Below are 22,740 nucleotides of genomic sequence, written 5' to 3'. Positions count from 1 at the left end.
GCTGTGAAAAGCCTGCAGGGAATGCGGAACTCCAGGAGACTGCGCTACGTAGGGATGGGCAGGACCCAGAATGGGTGGAAGCACTATTCCGGCAGCAGCAATGGAGCGCGTAGTCTCGCTCCATTGCCACCGGTCTTGAACGCTCCCCCCCTTGGAAAAAAATAAAGTATAATCCCCAAAAGGGATAAATCTGAAAGAGGTTCATAAGAATACAAACATTAATTAATACAAGGATTAATTTTTTTAAAAAATCTAAAGGACAGGTTTTTTTTAAAAAAGTAAAAGATTGCCCTTTTTAATAAAGGACAGATATGGTCACTGTAAATTTATAGCTACTTTTTCTAGCATGGGCTCCTCTGGATGGTTTTAATTCTAGTTAACATAATTCTTAGTCAACCTGATTGTGGGTTTTTAAAGGAATACAGTATAGAATTGCAGCCATTGTCTTTCCCAACACAATTTACCTTATCTCCCATTCAGCAGTGGAAGAAGCTTTTGATTGCTTTTTGGAATTGTCAGTCAATGATAGCCCGACTCTTCCTTTTCATGTTTTATAAGTATATAAAGACCACTGAGGCCGGAAATGGCTTTATCGTTGGCTTTGAGGTATGTATGACCAACCTGAGTTGCTTTCCTCCCCACCTGAAATGTGGTTTAAAGTTGGTCTTTCTGTTTTCTTTTTAAATGACTCTGCAAAGCAAAACTAATAATTTTTTTGCAAAGTGTTGGTCTCCCAGGCTTGATAGTTGAATGGAAATTGCTCATTCAGAGATAAGTCGATTGCATTGTGTCCTTTTGAATAACACATGTTGGGCATCGGTGGAAGAGATGATTTATCCTTATAATTTGGGTTTAGGTTTTAGTAAAATATTTGACTTTTGTCAGATATAGCATCTTGGCCTTCTGCAGTGTGGATGTTACATTGTGCAACAATGCCACCAAAATGCTCCGGAGCCAACATAACTTTGCTATATTTTAAGAGAGGAGGTATTTCCCAGAAACTTAGTTTCATTGAGTTTTTTAAAGGGGGCCATATTTGGCTGTATCCTGGTGGGGTTTTATCCCCCTTTAGCTTGTTTTGCAGAATTATTTGGTTTCTCTTTAAAATCCTGTGTCTGAAATTCTGTGGCTATATTGCTTTAGTTGCAAGAAATTAGCAGTCTTTGCCTTACAACAGTTTGCGATCTGAAAAACAAAGTCAGCTGGGAAACCAGGTTCACTTAACAACTGTGTTGCTAATTTAAGAAATGAAGTGATTTGCTTAACAAAATGGGTGAGGAAAGTAATACAATGAGGCAAAACTCATGTAACAAATTTCTCATTTAACAAGTCTTCGGAGAGGGGCGGCATACAAATCTAAGTAATAAATAAAATAAATAAATAAAGTTTGGTTTCAATTGTGGTAAGTTGAGACCTACCTGTAATGCTCAGAAATGCCAACAATTTCTGATTACTTTGAAAGAAAGTTATGCTGATAACTGTAGAATTAGGGTTAAAACATTTGCTTTGTTGAGGGTGTAAGTCTTTGGTCGAAAACACCCGAGCTATTGACTTGTAAATAATAAGAATCAAAACCTGAATAATTTGTACAAACACAGCTAGTTGGCAAAAGTGCAAGAATAAAAAGATCAGCCCAAAGCAAACAAATCACATTACAGTAAGCTAAATGTATGGAATCAAGTATTAGTGGTGAGGAATCTTTTGACCTCACCGCTAAAGCTGAAGCTAAATCTGAGATCTCCAGATGTTCTTGTGGTGAAAATAGATCAGGTTTGGAATAAATACTGCTTAATTAGAGGTATAGAGATAGAGTAGGGTTTATTTGTTTGCTTATTTAATTGGCCTTCCTCCTCCTGCAAAAGCTGCTAAAATTGTGTGTAATGTAGTTTGATATATTACTGTGGTGACTGCATGGGATCTTGTCTCTCTATAGTGCTGCCCGCTTGTTCTCATTATTATCATCATCATGTCTTCTCCTGGAGCAGAGTTAATCCCTACAAGAATTGTAGATGATCACCAGGTAAGTGAACAATACTGGAAGAAGCCAGGATACCATTTAAGGATCAAACTGTAACAAGGATAGAACCCAGCATGGATTTTCTAATCTATTTCATAGATTTATAAAGATCTGCAGGCCCATAGGCTCCTAGTTTTATCACAGTAAAACTATCAAAGGACTTAAGAACATGCTGAGGAAAACTTTTGTACTCCTTAAATACACTGATCAAAAAAAATAAAGGGAACGCTTAAATAACACAATATGACTCCAAGTAAAGCAAACTTCTGTGAAATCAAACTGTCCACTTAGGAAGCAACACTGATTGACAATCCATTTCACATGCTGTTGTGCACATTCAACTTTGTACAGAGCAAAGTGTTCAGTGAGAATTTTTCATTCATTCAGATCTCGGGTGTTTTGTTTGAGTGTTCCCTTTATTTTTTTGAGCAGTGTACATTCTTACACTGTACTGTTTTTAAGCTCACAATAATGTGCTGAGAAACTAAAGTTCAACAGTATCGGTTTACTATTTATTCAGTTTTACATACCAGCATGAATCGTAACTTCATTGAAAATATGATCTAACTGCAGTTCAGCAAGGGAGAGCTGTTCTGCAATCCAGCAAGATGGTTACTCTATGATATCTTATTTCTTAGTGTCCATCCAAAGGTTTGGTGATGTGCCATTAATCGGTTCTACTTATGAGTGGGTTTTGTCTCCCTATACTTTTGCCAAGCAGTCTCATCCAGCTATCCAAGCAGTCTTTGAGATGGCAGAGACGGATATGAAGAGTATTGCAAGAAGCACAGAGCCTCTTCTCCACATATTTGAACCTCAACGTAAGTAATTGGTCATAGCTGGTAGGCTCACTCCAAACTATTCTTTGCCATGTCATTCTTCATCTTTTTGGCTTGGTTTTCCAATGTATGGTTTTTGAGATTGTCAGTAGGGATGCGGTGGCTCAGTGGCTAAGACACTGAGCTTGTCGATCGAAAGGTCAGCAGTTAAGCGGTTCGAATCCCTAGTACTGCATAATAGGATGAGCTCCTGTTACTTGTCCCAGCTTCTGCCAACCTAGCACTTTGAAAGCATATAAAAAATGCAAGTAGAAAAATAGGGACCACTTTTCGTGGGAAGGTAACAGTGTGCCTCTGGTGTTTAGTCATGCCGGCCACATGACCACGGAGACATCTTTGAATAGTGCCTGGTCTTTGTTTGCAATATACCGTATATACTCGAGTATAAGCTGAGTTTTTCAGCCCAAAAAATGGGCTGAAAAACACAACCTCGGCTTATACTCAGGTCATTGACAAAGTCACCACACGAGGGCGCCATTGCTTGAGCCAGAGCGAGGAGGCACCAGCTTTTGTCCTCTCTCGCACGCCGTAGTTCCACTCCCTGGCTCAAGCAAACGAGGCAGCCATTTGCTCCAACTGAGAGGTGGGAAAAGCAATGGGAAGCCGGTGAGGTCGTGTGTGTGTGTGTGTGTGTGTGTGTGTGTGTGCGCATGCCCCCTCTCCCCCCCACCGTGAAAAAAGCCAGCTACCTCTTGCTGAAACCCAGAGGCTTTTTTTTTTCTCCCTGTGTGTATTTGTCAACAGGTTTACAGTAACTATTCCTTGCTCTCTCTGCATTGCCCTTAGTTGGATTAAAAAGGCCCCCTGCTGTCAGATTCTCCTCCCCCTCCTTTGAAAGGATTTAAACTGTTTAAAAAATGGTATTTTGTGGTAGTTGCTGTCCTTGCTTGGATAGGATCTAATAATGTGTTATGAGGCAGATCTAGACAGGAATTCTTTTTCTATCTGTCTATCTTTCTATCTATCTATTTTTCTATCTATCTATTTTTCTATCTATCTATCTATCTATCTATCTATCTGTCTGTCTGTCTATCTATCTTTCTATCTATATCTGTCTGTCTGTCTGTCTGTCTATCTATCTATCTATCTATCTATCTATCTATCTGTATCTATTTCTATCTATCTATCTATCTATTTTTCTATCTTTCTATCTATCTATTTTTCTATCTATCTATTTTTCTTTCTATCTATCTATCTATCTATCTATCTATCTGTATCTATTTCTATCTATCTATCTATCTATTTTTCTATCTGTCTGTCTGTCTATCTATCTTTCTATCTATATCTATCTATCTATCTATCTATCTATTTTTCTATCTGTCTGTCTGTCTGTCTGTCTGTCTATCTATTTTTCTATCTATATCTATCTGTCTGTCTGTCTATCTATCTATCTGTATCTATTTCTATCTATCTATCTATCTATCTATCTATCTATCTATCTATTTTTCTATCTGTCTGTCTGTCTATCTATCTTTCTATCTATATCTATCTGTCTGTCTGTCTGTCTATCTATCTATCTATCTATCTATCTATCTATCTGTATCTATTTCTATCTATCTATCTATTTTTCTATCTTTCTATCTATCTATTTTTCTATCTATCTATTTTTCTATCTGTCTGTCTGTCTATCTATCTTTCTATCTATATCTATCTATCTATCTATCTATCTATCTATCTATCTATCTATCTATTTTTCTATCTGTCTGTCTGTCTGTCTGTCTATTTTTCTATCTATATCTATCTGTCTGTCTGTCTATCTATCTATCTGTATCTATTTCTATCTATCTATCTATCTATCTATCTATCTATTTTTCTTTCTTTCTATCTATCTATTTTTCTATCTATCTATTTTTCTTTCTATCTATCTATCTATCTATCTGTATCTATTTCTATCTATCTATCTATCTATCTATCTATCTATCTATCTATCTATTTTTCTATCTGTCTGTCTGTCTGTCTGTCTATCTATCTTTCTATCTATATCTATCTATCTATCTATCTATCTATCTATCTATCTATCTATCTATCTATCTATCTATCTATCTATCTATTTGGTTTTCTATGCTGATAACCTCACAGCAGCTAATGCTGAAGCTCTTCTTTGGATACACTTATTTATTTGTCTGTTTGTTTGTTTATTTATTTAATTGGATTTGTATGCCATCCCTCTCCAAGGACTCAGGGTGGCTCACAGCATATATAAAAACAGAACAATAATGTAAATCCAATTAATGATGAGAAGGAATCCAGTTTTGAAGGATTTTAACTCTTAGGTTTTAGCTTTGTTGCTGATCGAGCTACTTTTTTTACTTTTTAATTTATTGTTAATATTGTTAATTTGTTTACCCTCTTTTAAATTTACAGAGCTAGTTTACTGGTTTTCTTTAAAATAAATATTCTAAAACATGTCTCAATTAATGTAATTTTATTGTTTTCCATTTTTATAAGTTACCAGTAGCCACTGCATTTTCTAACTTCGGCTTATACTCGGGTCAATACGTTTTCCCAGTTTTTGTGGCAAAAATTGGTGCCTCGGCTTATACTCGGGTCGGCTTATACTCGAGTATATACGGTAGTTTCTGATCTTTATTAATGGAGAGTGGGCGGGAGAGGGGAGAGAATCTTCTATTACTGATTAACAAAATTCTCCCCTTTCATGTGTATCTTGCAATTTACGGTATCTCAAAATCCAAGAGGAACCAGAACTTTTCCGAGACTGAGTTCCCTACTTTCTACTCTCTGGGATTAAAGTTCCGGGGTGGGTGGGTGTGAAGAACAATACAGACCTATTACAAGACCATGGACAAAACAGATGAATTACTGTAGCTTAGTACAATTTTTAAAAATTAAAACGTTCCAGAGATTGTGATGTCTATTGCTTTCCGCAGAAGCCAAGTTTCCGGCACTGCGCATGAGCCGCCATCTTGTTTTTGGTTTTTTATAAAAAATATTTTGCAAATTTTGGGCCCCTGCGCTTTGCGCGCACACGCCCACATGGCGCAGGAGGAAGCGAATGGCAACGAGGTAAGTTAGAACCCACCCTTTACCTAAATGAGAGTTTAGCATTGCAATCCCACCTTTATGTGATTACTTTCCTTTATCATTACACTGCAGCATAAAACAATATCGCATTTTGTAAATTCTAAGTAGCATAAAAACCAAATGCAACTAGAATCCAGTTGTTGAACATAACTGGGAATCTTTTAACTAATCAAATCTTTTTTTCATCTTTACTGTTTACAGTTTCTTTTGCAAATATGTTTGCCTGTAGGAATCTTTACAGGCTACAACACAAATATCCTATTATGCAACAGACGGTGGACCAGGTAATCACTTGACCTTCCATAATATTAGATTGACTGCAGTGTATGCATGGTTCTTTTAGGATATTGTTTTATTAAATTATTGATTTTAATCTGATTGTTCTATTTCCCTATTTTACTATTGTTGTATTTATCTTACGTGTTAGCAGCTCTGACTCCGTTTTGGAATAAGTAAGTAAGTAAATAAATATAAATATAATAAATATAAATATCATATCTATCTGTGTAGATTCATGTAACCAAAATGTGACATTTTACATTTCATTGAATTTCAAACTCCCAACGTCCTTAGGACAGGGAATGTGAAGGATGCAGGGCACTGTAATTCAGTAAGACTTAGAAGACCACAAATTCTCTTTCTCTCTCTACTATAGTCAGTACAAGAGATAAGTGATCAACTTCATGAGAATGGATTTCAGACATAGCTGTTATCAGCAGGTGCTGAACCAACCAGGTCATGCTGAAATGCCAACCAGCCTTTTCTTCCTGTGGGTGGGAAAAAAAGACATTTTATTTTCTCCTTTAAATATTTCACCTTCCAAATTTTTGGACTAGTAGGATTCCTCCAGCAAACATTTTAAAATGCTTTTTTTGCCTTTTTTATAAAAAATGTAAAACAGCCCCTTATGTTTAGTAGGGTCTATGTGAGGGTAAAACGTTTGGGCTTGGCATGTCAAAATTTTGGAATTGCCTATCTCCCTCAGAGGGGGACCCTTACGTGTGTGTGTCACACAAAAACACATGAGAAAGAATTTTTTACATATTTTGAAAAGTATCAAACAATTGTGCGATTCCTCAGAATCTGCCATGTCATTTACCTTCAGGTGGTGTTTTTTCTGCAGCCTATCTGAGGCAGCTCCAGATCACACGAGGCCTCACATTCTTTTTTTGTGTAGGTTCTGTGGCTTCTGAAAACTATCTGATACTTGCCTGATTTTTAGAGCCTCCAGAGGTTGTGCAAGAGCGTGGCCCCCTCGCACAACCTCCAGAGGCTACATGGCAACGCACACATACCCCCATTCTCATGCAGCTCCCAAGATGTCAGATAATTGCATGAGAACAGCATGTGCTTTTGAGAATAATTGTTAGGTGTTGGTAAACACTGGTGTGTTACCCAAAACATGCCATATTTGACATGCGCTCCCTAGGTTCAGCATCATCATTATTCCTATTAGCAGGGTAATTGAGTTCCAGATTTATAAACCATTTGACTGGCTTTGCGGGTATTTTCATAAATAAAAGTTTTTTCTCGGGAATCTTTGTTTCATTTCTTACCCTGACCCATTGCTCAGTATTCCTAGAACATGCTAATCAATTTGGTTTGTGCACATATAGTCCTCTACTTAACAACCATTCATTTAGTGCCCATTCCAAGTTAATAACGGCACTGAAAAAGTAGCTTAAGAGGTTTTCACAATTAATGACCATTACAACATCCCCATGGTTGCATGATCAAAATTTGGGTGCTTGGCAATTGGCATGTATAGATGACAGTTGCACTGTCTGTGTCTTGTGTGATCACAATTTCTAATCTTACCAGCTGACATATGACAATGTCATTGTCAGTTTCACTTAACAACTACATAATTTGCTTAACTTTTATGGCAAAAGATGTAAAATGGGATAAAACTCGCTTAACTGCCTTGCTTAGATGATGGAAATTTGGGCTCAATTGTGGTTGTAGGTTGAGGACTATCTGTATATTTGTTGTTGTTGTTTTTTAAACGTAATTGCTGCACTAAAAGCAAACTGAAGAAATAAAATTCAAATTGGATGCAAAAATGACACATACCCTGTTTCCCCCAAAATAAGACATCCCCTGATAGTCGGGCTTTTAAGCCATTGGCAATAAGGCCAAACGCTTATTTCAGGGTTCAAAACAATATAAGACAGGGTCTTACTTTGGGGGAACACAGTAACCCAAATTTAGAGAGGAAGATACAGTATATATGTGCTGGTGCTTAATTCTGTCAATTTTCTTCATTCTTCTCTTTTTGGATTCTCACTGCCAGATCATGACAAATGCCATTGAATCTATTTATACCAAATTAACTGAAGTAAAGGACATTATGGATACCATGCTAGATATAAGCATCGAAGCTGCCGCGGAGAGCGTGGAAGTAACGTGTTCAGCGAGGAGTGCTGTGGACACCATTATGGATATCGACATGGCACAGATGATGGCCAGTAGTGTTGACAAGATTATCTTCAAATCGGATGACTTATTAGAGCACTTTCTGCCAATCACGGATGAGGAATTTTGTAAGACTATGCGGTTCCCTCTCTTGATTATCCACATTTTTAATAAGTTTAACCTGTAAATTTATTTACTTCTTTTATTTCTACAGCTATCTATCTCTGCCAAGTGACTCTGGATGGCATATAATTCTAAAACTGTAAAACAGTTAATTTTTTAATCCAAATGTATACAATAGCTGAGATAGTTAACCAACTAACAGTATTTCTTCTTTCATTCATTCAGTTTTAAAAACTTATTCATTTGAGTAAAGTTTAAAACATCTGAAAGTCATTAGCTAGAAAAAGTAGACCAAGAATGCATTTGCTGGCCTAGTAAAGATATACAGTACAATATTGAAAATATGTCAGAAGTAAGCATTGGGAGGTATTATTATTGTTATTGTTATGATTATTTATTAGACTTGTATGCCGCCCTTCTCCAAGGACTTAGGTATGCTAAACAGATTAGATTAGTTATTTTTAAAAACCACGGAATCTAATATTTTATAGTTCATTTTTGTTAAAATTGAGTGCTGTTAATTCTGAAAATCTCTTGCCTAGACAGCTCTTGCTGGTCAGTGAGTGATGTGAAATCTGAAAGACCCAACTGATATGATGAGCCAGTATTTGTGGCTTATTCAACAAACCATATTCAATCATCCATGACTTAACCTAAGCCCATTTCTTCCAAATCCCTCTATCGATCCTCTTTCCAGCTGATCCTCCTTGCTACAGCTGATTTTAAGACCTATGCAAAGGTTAGGTTGAAGACTTAAGTGAAAAGAGTACCGTATATACTCGAGTATAAGCCGAGTTTTTCAGCCCAAAAAATGGGCTGAAAAACACAACCTCGGCTTATACTCGGGTCATTGACAAAGTCACCACACGAGGGCGCCATTGCTTGAGCTAGAGCGAGGAGGCACCAGCTTTTGTCCCCTCTCCCACCCCGTAGTTCCTCTCCCTGGCTCAAGCAAATGAGGCAGCCATTTGCTCCAACCGAGAGGGGGGAAAAGCAATGGTGAGTAACTATTCCTTGCTCTCTCTGCATTGCCCTTAGTCGGATTAAAAAGGCCCCCTGCTGTCAGATTCTCCTCCCCCTCCTTTGAAAGGATTTAAACTGTTTAAAAAATGGTATTTTGTGATAGTTGCTGTCCTTGCTTGGATAGGATCTAATAATGTGTTATGAGGCAGAGCTAGACAGGAATTCTTTTTCTATCTGTCTATCTTTCTATCTATCTATTTTTCTATCTATCTATTTTTCTATCTATCTATCTATCTATCTATCTATCTGTATCTATTTCTATCTATCTATCTATCTATTTTTCTATCTGTCTGTCTGTCTATCTATCTTTCTATCTATATCTATCTGTCTATCTATCTATCTATAATCTATCTGTATGTATTTCTATCTATCTATTTTTCTATCTTTCTATCTATCTATTTTTCTATCTATCTATCTATCTATCTATCTATCTGTATCTATTTCTATCTATCTATCTATCTATTTTTCTATCTGTGTGTCTGTCTGTCTATCTTTCTATCTATATCTATCTATCTATCTATCTATCTATCTATCTATCTATCTATCTGTATCTATTTCTATCTATCTATTTTTCTTTCTTTCTTTCTATCTATCTATCTATCTGTATCTATTTCTATCTATCTATCTATCTATCTATCTATCTATCTATCTATCTATCTATCTATCTATCTATTTGGTTTTCTATGCTAATAACCTCACAGCAGCTAATGCTGAAGCTCTTCTTTGGATACACTTATTAATTTGTTTGTTTGTTTGTTTATTTATTTAATTGGATTTGTATGCAATCCCTCTCCAAGGACTCAGGGTGGCTCACAGCATATATAAAAACAGAACAATAATGTAAATCCAATTAATGATGAGAAGGAATCCAGTTTTGAAGGATTTTAACTCTTAGGTTTTAGCTTTGTTCCTGATCGAGCTACTTTTTTTACTTTTTAATTTATTGTTAATATTGTTAATTTGTTTACCCTCTTTTAAATTTACAGAGCTAGTTTACTGGTTTTCTTTAAAATAAATATTCTAAAACATGTCTCAATTAATGTAATTTTATTGTTTTCCATTTTTATAAGTTACCAGTAGTCACTGCATTTTCTAACCTCGGCTTATACTCGGGTCAATACGTTTTCCCAGCTTTTGTGGCAAAAATTGGTGCCTCGGCTTATACTCGGGTCGGCTTATACTCGAGTATATACGGTATCTGTTTTTTCTCCTCTGTTATGGAGACTTTGGAAAACTTATTGTCACCTAACCTAAATGAAAGGCATGGGCATTTATAACCCCCAGTCTAAAAAGTTCAAGGCCATAACAAGTCATCACTATCACTCATTGCCCATTCAATTTTGGTGTAAGGTCACCAAAAATGAAATGCTTTACTTTTTAAAAAATTGGGTCACATTTTAGCAAACAAAAGTACACGCTTATCGGGCTTATGAAATTAATTCTCTGACTTTACGAAAAACATTCTAAAGCAGTGTTTCTTAATCTCAGCAATTTTTCCGATTGTGGACTACATTTCCCAGAATTCCCTAGCCAGCATCCCACAGAATTCTGGGAGTTAGAGACCACACATCTTAAAAATTCTGAGGTTGAGAAACACTGTCCTAAAGTGTGGCAGATGATTGATAGGGAGCCTGGTACAGATCAGTTTATTGATCAAATGTACATACCTACCCATCTCCACCAAAAGGGTTGTATTTTACCATCTTGCCTCTTTCACAAAATCTAACTGAACAGTTTCACAAAGCCTATGGATCTTATTTTTACACAGCAGGAAGGTTAAGTTCACTACACTAAAATGTAATAATAGTGTAGTGCTGGGGAACGGAGGGCTGTGAAAAGGAGTCTGGGCCAAAGCTGATCTCTTTTTGTGGTTCCTCAACAAATTGTAGTACATGTGCTAAAATAATCCCCTCACTTCCTCAATTAAATATTATTAACAATGAGGGAGAGGAATTGAAATGTGGTTTTTTTTAGTTATTCGAAGTATAGCTCAGATTTCCCCAAAGCTTAATCAAGGGGGATTTATTTGAGGACTAAAGTGACTACTAGCTAAAATTTCTCGGAAACCTAGTTGTGGGGAATGTTATTTGTGAAATGAACAGACTGATAATATTAGCTCAGGGATTGTGAATGGGGATCTCTTTTGATCTAATTGTTGTTTGTTTAGTTGCCATTGCATTTTCGGACCGCTCTGGAGCAGCCTCTCTTGAAAATCAGGAAGGAGAGCCAACTTACTACAGGCGCCTGAGTTCCTTGTCGATGAAGCTCTGTAGTCGAGCCTACCAGCATTCTCGGATAAAGATCAAACTGGGTGCAGAGCAGGCATTGCTCCAGCTTGAACAGCTCTTCTACTTGGTAAGAAACTCAGTCATTCTCTGCTATGTTTGGGAAATAAAAGGAAAGGGTGAATAGTCAGACCTTATTGGACCATGTAAGTTGCTGAATGGTCTCTTTAGCAAATAGCCCAAGCAGCTGAACTCAGGGACATTGATTCAGCCATGGAATGGAGGCAGACTGTTTTCTATAAAGCAGTGATGGCGAACCTTGTTTCCCTCATGTGCCAATAGAGCATGCGTGCGCGTTATCGTGCATCTGCGAGTGCCCACACCCATAACTCAATGCCTGGGGAGGGCGAAACGCCTTCCCCCACCCCCTGGAGGCTGGAACTGGCCTGTTTCTCAACTTCTGGTGGGCCCAGTAGGCTCATGTTTCACCTTCCCCAGGCTCTAAAGGCTTCTCTGGAGCCAGGGGAGGGTAAAAAATGCCCCCCCACATCCCCCTAGAGGCTCTCTAGAAGCCAGAAATGCCCTCCCAGAGCCTCTGTGCTAGCCAAAAATCATCTGGCCGGCACACACATACACGTTGAAGCTCAGCTAGGGCAAAGGCTCGCGTGCCAACAGATACTGTTCTGCATGCCACCTACAGCACCCGTGCCATAGATTCGCCATCACTGCTATAGAGTCATTTGCAGGTTCACAGAGATGTTATTGAAGAAGCTGACATTTAATATACTGTACATAGCAAAACTCTTAAAAGATATTTGATTTAAAATATATTAAAAGATAAATTGGGCTGATGATGAATGATGGTTATAATAACCTAACTGTAATAGCTACTACTCATTTGGCTGAATCACTTTGGGCCATACCCACACTGAGCCCAATCCACCTCACAGGGTGATGGTTGTAGGGAAATTAGAAGAAAGTATTGGGTATGTTCACTGCCTTGAGTTACTTATGAAAAGGACAAAGGCAGGATATAAATATTCCTGTGTCTAAATCTTGTTCTACCATTAGTATCCAGTAAAAGGTTAATGGATTGAGTTATGTAGATTTGGATTTGGTCTAAAAACAAGGGCTTTGCACAATGTATATGTTAACCAGGTAGTCTGCCTGCAGTGCTGTTTTTAGGGACTGTGCATTGTGTCTTCCACTTGGATTCTTGCTTAACAGTCTATCTACAGCAATCTTTCTTAGCATTGAAGATGTTAAGAAATTTAACTTCCAGATAGGATGGCCTTTGCTAAGAATTGTAGAAATTGAAATCCAGAGAATCAAATCAAAGTTTCCAAGGTTGAAAAACACAGACCTACGTTATCCATTAATGAGATTCAGAATGGGGGGAAAAACATCAACATTTTCTTGTATTATAGCAAATCTGCTCATCTTTTGTGCATAAGTTCTTCCTGCTTGACTTCATGTGGATTCAACCTTTTCATTAATAAATAAAATTCTGCTATCTTCGCCAATTTGATGCTTTCCAGATGTGCTGGATTGTAATTATACAGTATAGTCTCCATTTGGCATGGCCATTTTGTCGCACAACAATGTAGTGCAGTGCCTTGTATCCTCTGAGCGCAGAATACTCACCTGGAAGGATTAATGGCATATTCAGGATGCTTACTTTTTGATTAGAAAGCAGTGTTGACAATGAGTTCAATATTGCTTGTTAGTACAACTCCAGAATAATTGCTTGTTTGGAACTCTTCACACAAGCTTAGTACATTTTAATGGTCTGATTTCTATTCGAGGAATAGGCAGGAGCATTGGTAGAAACTTTTGAAGCACTCTTCCAAAAATAGTTTTCCAGCTTTTCTAATCTGGCCGTGTCTGGGAGAGGATGAGAGATGTGGTGTAAGATACTTGCAAGATACCAAGTTGAGACTGCTTTAGGGCAGTTCACTACTGTAAAGAAAAATTCAATTCTAAGGGACTTAAGTAAATCTCTGACCCCAGGACAGATGAAAATCTATGTGTCTCTGGAATATGAGTGGACATATGCCAATTTTTTGGGGGGAGGGGATCATTTATGGGGCTTGAGGAATGGAATATCCAAAGCTGAAAGAGATTTAAGTATTTTCTCTCACTGGAGGAATTTTAAAAAGTGAGGTGGATGCTTTAAACATCTGCAAAGCTTGAAGTTCCAATTTGTTCCTTTAATCCTCTGTCCAATAGTAACCTTCCCCCCCCCCCACACACAAATATTCACTACAACTACTTTGGTCATGTTAGAAGATCACTAGCAATGCCCTCTGAGGTTCCCAGGCCAAAATGAGCCTTGTTTATTAATGCTAATGTGAAAGGCTACAGCAATTATATAATGAAGAAAAAATGCCCAGCTGATTGTGCACTGGTTCTTTTTTATTTTGTCTGTTGGGGGAAAATATTTTCTTTTTTTTAAAGAAAACTATTACATTTCAATAAGAGATCATATATAAAGAAAGAAAAAGTATTACAGAAGCATAGAATGACTAGGAAAGAATGGTTCAGAAAAAAGTCAAAATAATGCAGAAAAACAAGAAAAAACGGAGTAATTTCTGACTTTCAGTAACTTTGAACAGTCACAAAATGAATAGTTATAGGTCAAGGGCTACCTATACTTCCTGAATAAACTTGATGGAAGTTCCTTAAGAGATTTTTCTGAATAATTGAAGATAGCAATAGCTATTACTACCCTCAGAATTTTGCCCCACAAAAAACTAGGTCCTCATTTTACCAGCTTCGCAAGCAGCCGTCAGAAATAGCCTGCAGTTCTAGATTCTAACCACTGTGCCGCTGTGGCTCTTATGATAAGAGTAGGGAATGTATAGCTCTGGCCTTTGAGCCAAAACTGTAGTTATGAGGCCAAACGCAAAACACTAGGCTTGAGTGCATGATTTTTTTCTTTCCCTTTTCCTTTTTTTTTTTTGCTTTTTTGTAGCTAAAATATACCAAGGAGGAATTGGACTACAAAGTTCACAGAGGTCACGAAAAAATGTACCAAATGTGGAAGGAATGGTACAAAGGAGAACCTAAGCAGGATCAGAGCAATGGAGCCAATCAGACAGAGGTATCTCAGCATGAGAATGATTCATCTTTTGAAGATATTAAAAAAATAGGGAATGGCCATTGCTCAGTGAAGATTCTGCCTTGACCATGGTTTGTGGTTAGGCATACTGGGTAAACCTAGACAATTATGATTTATTTGGTAATTATTATTCATTATTAAATAGATTAAATCAAGGATGGCGAACCTATGGCACATGTGGTGGCATGCGAAGCCATTTCTGACGGCACGTGAGGCATTGCCCTCTGTCAGCTCGGGCCTGCTGGTCCGCTGATATTTATAGTTTAGTTACAGTTTATACTTTATCAGATTTGTCTGCCACCCCCTCCGAAGACTCGAGGCGGCTCACAGCATAACAGTAGTACAATACATTACAAATCCAATAATAAAAATTAAATCAATTTAAGCAAGTATTAATAACATAATAAAATCCCTAACTATGCAATCACACACATTCAACCTACTCTATCATACAGTAAGGCCAAAAACATAATTAAAAAGAGGGGGAAAGGTGGTAATTATGCCCACACCTGGCGACAAAAGTGGGTCTTCAACATTTTATGGAAGGCGAGGAGAGTGAGGGCTGGTCGAATCTCTAGAGGGAGTTGATTCCAGAGCGCCGGGGCCACCACAGAGAAGGCTCTGCCCCTGGGTCCTGCCAGCCGACATTGTTTGGTCGACGGGACCTGGAGAAGGCCACCTCTGTGGGACCTAATTGGCCGCTGGGATTCGTGCCTTCTTTATGGCTGTTTTTGCTCTCCCCAGAGTTCAGGAAAGCCTCCTGAAGCCATTTTGCTCCAGCAAAAACTGGAACAAAGCCTCCTGGCCTGTTTTTTTGCCATCTCCAGGCTTCCGGAGGCTTTTCTGAACCCTGGGCAAGGGCAAAAAAAGGCCCTAAAAGCTTATTGGAAGTCCGGAGGCTTCAGTGAGGCCTGTCCGCATATGTGGAAGGGCAGCGCAGGGGGGGTTGTGTGCATGCGGTGGGGGAGAGCATTGCATTACAGATGTGGGTACACACACACGCCCTATCACCCGCAAGCGCATCCTTTTGGCACCCGGATCAAAAACGTTTCGCCAACACTGGACTAAATCTTTATCCCCAGTGGCTGACGCAAATTGGATGTTGCAACATTATTAAACAAACTATATATTTATGCAAAAATTATTCCCAGAACCAGAAGAGAGTTGGTGTGTTTCTCAGGATATATGAAAAGGCTGAGATGAAGAGCTGGGTCTAAGATCCTTTATAGAACATACACAACATACAGAAAATTGTTTGAGGAAGAAAAGAGGGAGGAGATTTGAATTCTGCCACCTGGCATGTACTGCATGGCTGAAATCAAGGGAACAGCAATCAACAATGGTGTCTCCATGCATAAACAAGAATATTCAGTTGCCCTATGTCCGTCTGTCAATCTCTCTCCCCACCCCCTCCCTCCCTTCAGATAATCCCATAGATCAGGGGTAGGCAAAGTTGGCTCTTCTATGACATGTAGACTTCAACTCCCAGAATGCCTGAGCTAGCATGATTGGCTCAGGAATTCTGGGAGTTGAAGTCCATAAGTCATAGAAGAGCCAACTTTGCCTACCCCTGCCATAGATGAACACCTATGATGTTCAATTAACAGATCTTTTTGTTCATTTCTTTCATAACAGATGGAATCCCATTCTCTAGCCACATCTTACACTGTTGCACAGAAGATGCAGGAGGTCTGCCAGAATGTCTTAACCAACCTGCAGAGCCTTCCTGAACATCTTCAACAAAAAGTCCAACAGGCTCAGTGTGATTTAACAGAGCTACAAGCTGTCCTCTCTACTGCCACATCCTTCCAGGATCTTCCCAGTGGCTTCATGAAAGAGACCACAGAGAAAATTAACAAGGCCAGGAAGGCTCTGTTTGAAGTCATGGAATATATAGCTAAATACACTTGTCAGCCATGGGTAGAGGGACCCTATTGTCCTGCTGAATATTCAGCAGAGGAATCCATAAAACACAATAACGTATATTAGTTCTTTACTCTTAATAATTTATAAAACAAATAACATATATCAATTCTTCCTATTAATAATATTGAGAACTGGGGTCTTCCGATGCATTCCTTGGACAAGACTTAGGTGGCTGGGCTCTTAGAAAATGAGAGAAATTAGTAAATGGATTGACCTTTTAAAAGTAATTATTAGCCACTTCCATATTATGCATGATTCTTTTAATATTATATAGTTGTAAGTGTACTTTATGTTGACTACTAGCCAAATACTCAACTGTATAACTTAAGAATTTTAATTACTATAGAGATTGAAGTTTTTAATAAGTGAGAGGCAATTGTACATTTGTTTACACAAATAAAATTGCAATTAAACAGCTATGATGTGGCAATGTGTAAGTGGCTTGAAATAGCGGGTTCTAGTATTTGATCTGGTTCTTGAAGGTTGCAATTTATTATATTCCATTTTAGAGGTTAGATAGGTTGTTTGATTCATTCTTGCAGGCAACTTCAAAAGAAGTCTCTCACAAGGATCAGTTTCTCTGCACATATGCAGCTCTATCAAAAACCTAACTGCCCAAAAATAGTTTAATTCCTTTTTATAAAGGTTCACTGATGTTAGACTTGCCTCCTGCTGCGCCCAATCTCAGAATTACTAGACATAGCTTATTAAACATACTAATATTTATTTATTCTTTGTCCAATATACAATACATATGAAATAGAATAGACATTAAGTAATATAAATAAAGATAGAAAGTAAGAAAGAAGAGAAGTAGAAGGAATGGAGAGAAAATATATGATATATGAGATAAGGAAAGACAATTGGACAGGGGACGATAGGCACATCAGTGCACTTATGTATGCCCCTTACTGGCCTCTTAGGAACCTGGAGAGGTCAATCGTGGAGAGTCTTAGGGAGAAATGTTGGGGGCTGGGGGCTGACACCACTGAGTCCGGCAATGAGTTCCACGCTTCGACAACTCGATTGTTAAAGTCATATTTTTTACAGTCAAGTTTGGAGCGGTTAATATTAAGTTTGAATCTGTTGTGTGCTCTTGTGTTGTTGCTGTTGAAGCTGAAGTAGTCGTTGACCGGAAGGACGTTGCAGCATATGATCTTGTGGGCAATATTTAAATCGTGTTTTAGGTGCCGCAGTTCTAAGCTTTCAAGATCCAGTATAGTTAGTCTATTTTCGTAGGGTATTCTGTTTCGAGTGGAGGAGTGAAGGGCTCTTCTGGTGAAATACCTTTGGACGTTTTAGAGAGTGTTGATGTCTGAGATGTGGTGTGGGTTCCAGACAGATGAGCTGTATTCGAGAATGGGTCTGGTATAGGTTTTGTAGGCTCTAGTCAGTAGTGAGAGATTGCCAGAGCAGAAGCTACGTAGGATCAGGTTAACAACTCTGGAAGCCTTTTCGGCGATATTGTTGCAGTGGGCTTTAGCACTTAGGTCATTTGTTATTAGTATTCCAGGGTCTTTTACTGAGTGTGGGTTGGCTGAGAGAATTTGTTTATTCAGTTCATATATGTGGTTTGGATTCTTTTTGCCGATGTGGAGGGTAGAGCATTTGTTGGTTGATATTTGAAGTTGCCAGGTGTTAGACCAATCTGAGACAAAGTCGAGGTCTTTTTGGAGAGTGAGTGTGTTGTCAGTGGTGTTGAAAAGTTTCACATCGTCGGCAAAAAGCACACAGTTGCTTGCGATATTATCGCAGAGGTCATTGATGTACAGGATGAAAAGAGTAATAGAAATAAAAGTTCAGAAAGGACCAAACAGAAGGAGAGAAGAATTGGGTTCTTGCTCAACTCTCTCATCAAAATAGTGCAGTGATAGAGATTTTTGTGAAAGAGGTAGGTGAGGAGGATTTAGAGGGGGTTTTCAGGGACAAGGAGGAAATGAATGGCTAAAGAGGTCAGAAAGAACAATTAACAGAAAATCAAAGGGTGGAACTACAACAGAATCAATGTGGCTGCTGCATTGAGGAGAGATATGCTTAGTAAATTACAGATAACCATTAGGTTTTAACTCTAGGTGTCAGCCTTCCAAAACCCAATTTCCATAAAAAACCAAGAGCAGCTAGACAATTTTAAGGAGGGCTCAACTTTTTTGGCAGGAGATTTTAATATGCAATTAACAAATGGGAATGCAAATAGCAGGATGTTACATTTAAATAGACTTAATATGGTGGATCTACATGCAGATATTTTAAACAGAGCTACATATTATTCAGCAAGATATCACACATTTAGCTGCATAGACTACATATTAATGAACAGGGGAGGTAATATACAAGTTAAAAAAGTAGACATTAAAAGTATATGGATATCAGATCATGCCCCACTATTGGCAGAATTGGAAATAGGTCAGGAACGAAATCAAAAAATTTGGAGATATAATGCAGTTGTAACTGCTAGGGAACAAGATAAAGAGAAATTGCAAACAGAGTTATCAGAATATTTTAGAATTAATGATGTGGGTGGTATTAAACAATCAATTGTATGGGATGCATGTAAGGCCTTCATGAGGGGACAATGTATATGTATGGAAGTAGATATTAGGAAGAGGTGGGGTAGAGAGAGGGAAAGGAAGATAAGGGAAATAGATTTGATACAAGAGCAGTTAAGAATGACGAAAAGTAGAGATTGGAATAGTTTACTGAAATTGAAAAAGAAACAGTTGATGGTGTATGATGAGATTAAATGGAATAAGATGAGAATGGCGATGCGACAAAAAATACAGAGTTGGGGGACAAGATCAATGCAGCAAATGGCGAGATATCTGAAGAAGAGGAAAGAAAAATCATGTATTTTAGCATTGAGGGACACCAGTGGAGTGGTTAGATATGGTAATGACCAGTTAGAGGAGATAATGAGGAAATATTATGAAGATTTGTATAAAGAGGAGCAAGTGAAGATAGAAGTCCTCAAGGTTGGGAAAATAGTAAGTGAAGAAGACAAACAAATTTTGAATGCAGAAATTACACAAGATGAAATTGCTAGAGTAATTAAAGGGTTAAAACAAGCCAAAGCACCGGGCCCAGATGGGTTTACAGGGGAATTCTATAAAACTTATGTGAATGTTTTGCTGCCGCATTTGGGGAAATTGTTTAATAATATATTGTCAAATCGTGATATCCCGCAGACATGGAAGCTTTCAGAAATTGTTACCATTCCGAAGATGGGTCGAGATTTAAGAGAGCCTGGGTCTTACCGTCCGATCAGTTTGGCAAATCAGGATTATAAAATATTTATGAAAATACTGGCAAATAGATTAGAAAATATTTTACCAAAAATAATTGAAGAGGATCAATATGGATTCGTGAAGGGAAGGAAAATAAGTGAACCAATTAGAAATGTAATGAATGTGATGCACCATGCTACCGCTACTAAAAGGAAATTGGGAATTTTGAAATTAGATGTTTATAAAGCGTTCGATAAAGTTAACCATAGTTACTTATATAAATTATGTAACAAATTAAATATGGGGGAAAAATTTTGTGAAACTATAAAAGAGATTTATAAAGGAAATGAAGCATATATAAGAGTGAATGGACAAAGAACGCAGAGTATTAAAATATTAAACGGCACCAAGCAGGGATGCCCTCTGTCTCCAAAATTATTCGTAATAGCAATAGAGATCTTAGCTAATAAGATAAGACAAGATAACACTTGGGCAGGATATAGAATAGGGGAATTAGAAATGAAAATAAATTTATTTGCAGATGATGCAATTATATTGACCCAGACCCCGATGGAGATGATTAAAGGTATAATAAATATTTTACAAGAGTTTAAGCAGGAATCGGGACTGTCGGTTAATATGGAAAAATCAGAGATTATGTGTTTAAATACAGATCCGAGAGAACAGATAGAAATTAGGAAAGAATCAGGGTTGAAATTAGGACTTAAAAAAATAAAATATTTGGGAATTTGGTTATAAAAAAACCCAGTGAAAATGGAAGAGATTAATTATAGAATAACATGGAGGAAAATGTTGAAACAGATGAGGAGCTGGAAAGATAAAAAGCTAAGGAGACTCTCTAAAATAAGAGCTTTAAAAATGATGATAGCTCCCAAGATGATGTACCTATTTCAGGTGCTGTCGGGGGGGTTATCGGTATGTAAGGTTAAAGAGTGGGACAAAAAATTAAATTATTGGATTGAAGAAGATAAGAGACCAAGAATAAGAAAAAAGTGGTTAATTGCGAATGAAAAAGAGGGGGGATGGGGTGTTCCATGTTTGGAGCTGTATAGGGAAGCTTTTCAAATGGAAAGGTTAATGGAGTTGCAATTAAGTGAAAATAAATGGGCGAAATTGGAAAAACAGATAAACGGGATGAATAATAGAGAATTAATTTTTAGGAAGTGGAATAGGAGAGATATAGGAAAATTAATAGGCCCAATGAAAGGGACTATGGAAATTTGGAAAAAATGGCAAGGGAAAATAGGATTATATAAATCTAAACTGTCATCGCTTTATGTAATAAATAGAGAAAACGAAATTAACTTAAATAGGGTTATAGGAGAGTTGAAGGGAAGAGGGATAACTAAGATAGAACAGTTATACGAGAAGGATGGCAGGCCAAGTAGAAATCGCATAGAATGGTGGTTAGGTAAGGGAAGGTGGCTACAAATAAATGCAATATGTAAATATCTAAATGAAAGGGAGAATAAAGAAGTATTATGGCAGGAGGAGACAGGGTTAGAGAAAATAATAAGAGAAAAAAGTGAGGGGATAAAGGCGCAAGCAACTAATATATACAAACTGCTAGTGCAGTCAGATGGGGACACGATTGATGGATTGACTAAATGGTGGCAAAATGAGATATTAGTAGAGGTACAAGAAATGGAAAATATAGTAGAAGATATAAGGAAAATTAAAAATACAAGAATTAGGGAAATGAGAAGGAAAATATTACATAAGTGGTATTTTACTCCCGTTCAATTTGCACATTTTCAGCAGAATGTTAGGGGGAATTGTTGGCATGGTTGTCAAGATAAAGGAGTGTTTATGCATATGTTTTGGGAATGCCCGATAGTGCAGGAATTTTGGCAAAAAGTGAAAGAGGATATCAATGGAATGTTAAATATACAATGGACAATCACTAAGGAAATGGCAGTACTAGTAAAAAGCAATGCGATGGGAGAATTTAGGGAAATAAAAAAAGCAGCAATAGAAAGTGCTCAGGCAGTAATAGTTTTGGGTTGGAAGGATGCGACAAAATGGACAATGCAAAATTGGTATAGGTACATGGTGGATCATATTCAATTTGAAATTATGGAAAAAAGGATAAATTTGGATAATGAAACTGATTTGGGACAGCTGATGGGACGGTGGGACAAGGTAAGACGATATATGACGAGCAGAATCCGAGACCAAGCTACAAGAAATAAACTAGAATCACTCTATAATATGTAGACAGATATATTGCTCTTGGGTTAAGTGGATTAAAAAAGAAATACCCCCAATTTGGTGGTGGGGAATGTGTGTATATCGGGGTGATGGGCACAATTCACATTTCACTATGCACTGTTTTATGTTGTGTGATTTTAAATTGTTAAAAATCAATAAATAAAATATTAAAAAAAAAAAAAAAAAGAGCAGCTGTGAGCCATTCTGATCATCGCATGATGCATTTTCTATCTGCTTACAAAGATTTAAAGCCACAAAACCAACAATTAAATCAGTAAAGACTGGAATTGAACAGGCAAAGTTAAAGCTACAGGCTTGCTTTGACTGCACAGACTAGAATATTTTTCACCTTCCCAGAAGAGCCGGGTAGCTGTCGGCCGGTCAAGAGGCGCAAACGGAGGTGGGAAATCCCAATAGGGGATTCCAGGGGTGGAGCTTTGACATCACGGAGACGTCTTTCCTGGGCGGCCGAAACGGGGACTCCAGGAATGATGTCTCCGTGATGTCAAACCTCCACCCCTGGAATCCCCTATTGGGATTCCCCACCTCCGTTTGC

General features: G+C 37.7%; 1 protein-coding gene across 1 annotated transcript; it reads left to right on the top strand.

Moving 5' to 3' along the window:
* Positions 1-489: 489 nt before the first annotated feature.
* On the top strand, positions 490-17,148 carry LOC139158856 (perilipin-3-like). The gene is made up of 8 exons (XM_070736196.1): positions 490-606; positions 1,934-2,024; positions 2,656-2,838; positions 6,100-6,182; positions 8,192-8,441; positions 11,627-11,814; positions 14,659-14,787; positions 16,441-17,148. The coding sequence occupies exons 1-8, from the start codon at positions 523-525 to the stop codon at positions 16,792-16,794; spliced, it is 1,362 nt and encodes a 453-aa protein (XP_070592297.1). The 5' UTR covers positions 490-522; the 3' UTR covers positions 16,795-17,148.
* Positions 17,149-22,740: the final 5,592 nt, after the last annotated feature.

Source organism: Erythrolamprus reginae, chromosome 2 (assembly GCF_031021105.1).
Source record: "Erythrolamprus reginae isolate rEryReg1 chromosome 2, rEryReg1.hap1, whole genome shotgun sequence".
Classification (NCBI taxonomy): domain Eukaryota; kingdom Metazoa; phylum Chordata; class Lepidosauria; order Squamata; family Dipsadidae; genus Erythrolamprus; species Erythrolamprus reginae.
This window is presented reverse-complemented; position numbering and strand designations above follow the sequence as displayed.

What these genes read in the sequence shown, in the direction of transcription:
- LOC139158856 (XM_070736196.1), top strand. Translation starts at nt 523, where the DNA reads ATGATAGCCCGACTCTTCCTTTTCATGTTTTATAAGTATATAAAGACC. An exon ending in GCTTTATCGTTGGCTTTGAG is followed by an intron (nt 607 to 1,933) that starts GTATGTATGACC and finishes GTCTCTCTATAG; the next exon opens with TGCTGCCCGCTTGTTCTCAT. An exon ending in CCACATATTTGAACCTCAAC is followed by an intron (nt 2,839 to 6,099) that starts GTAAGTAATTGG and finishes TACTGTTTACAG; the next exon opens with TTTCTTTTGCAAATATGTTT.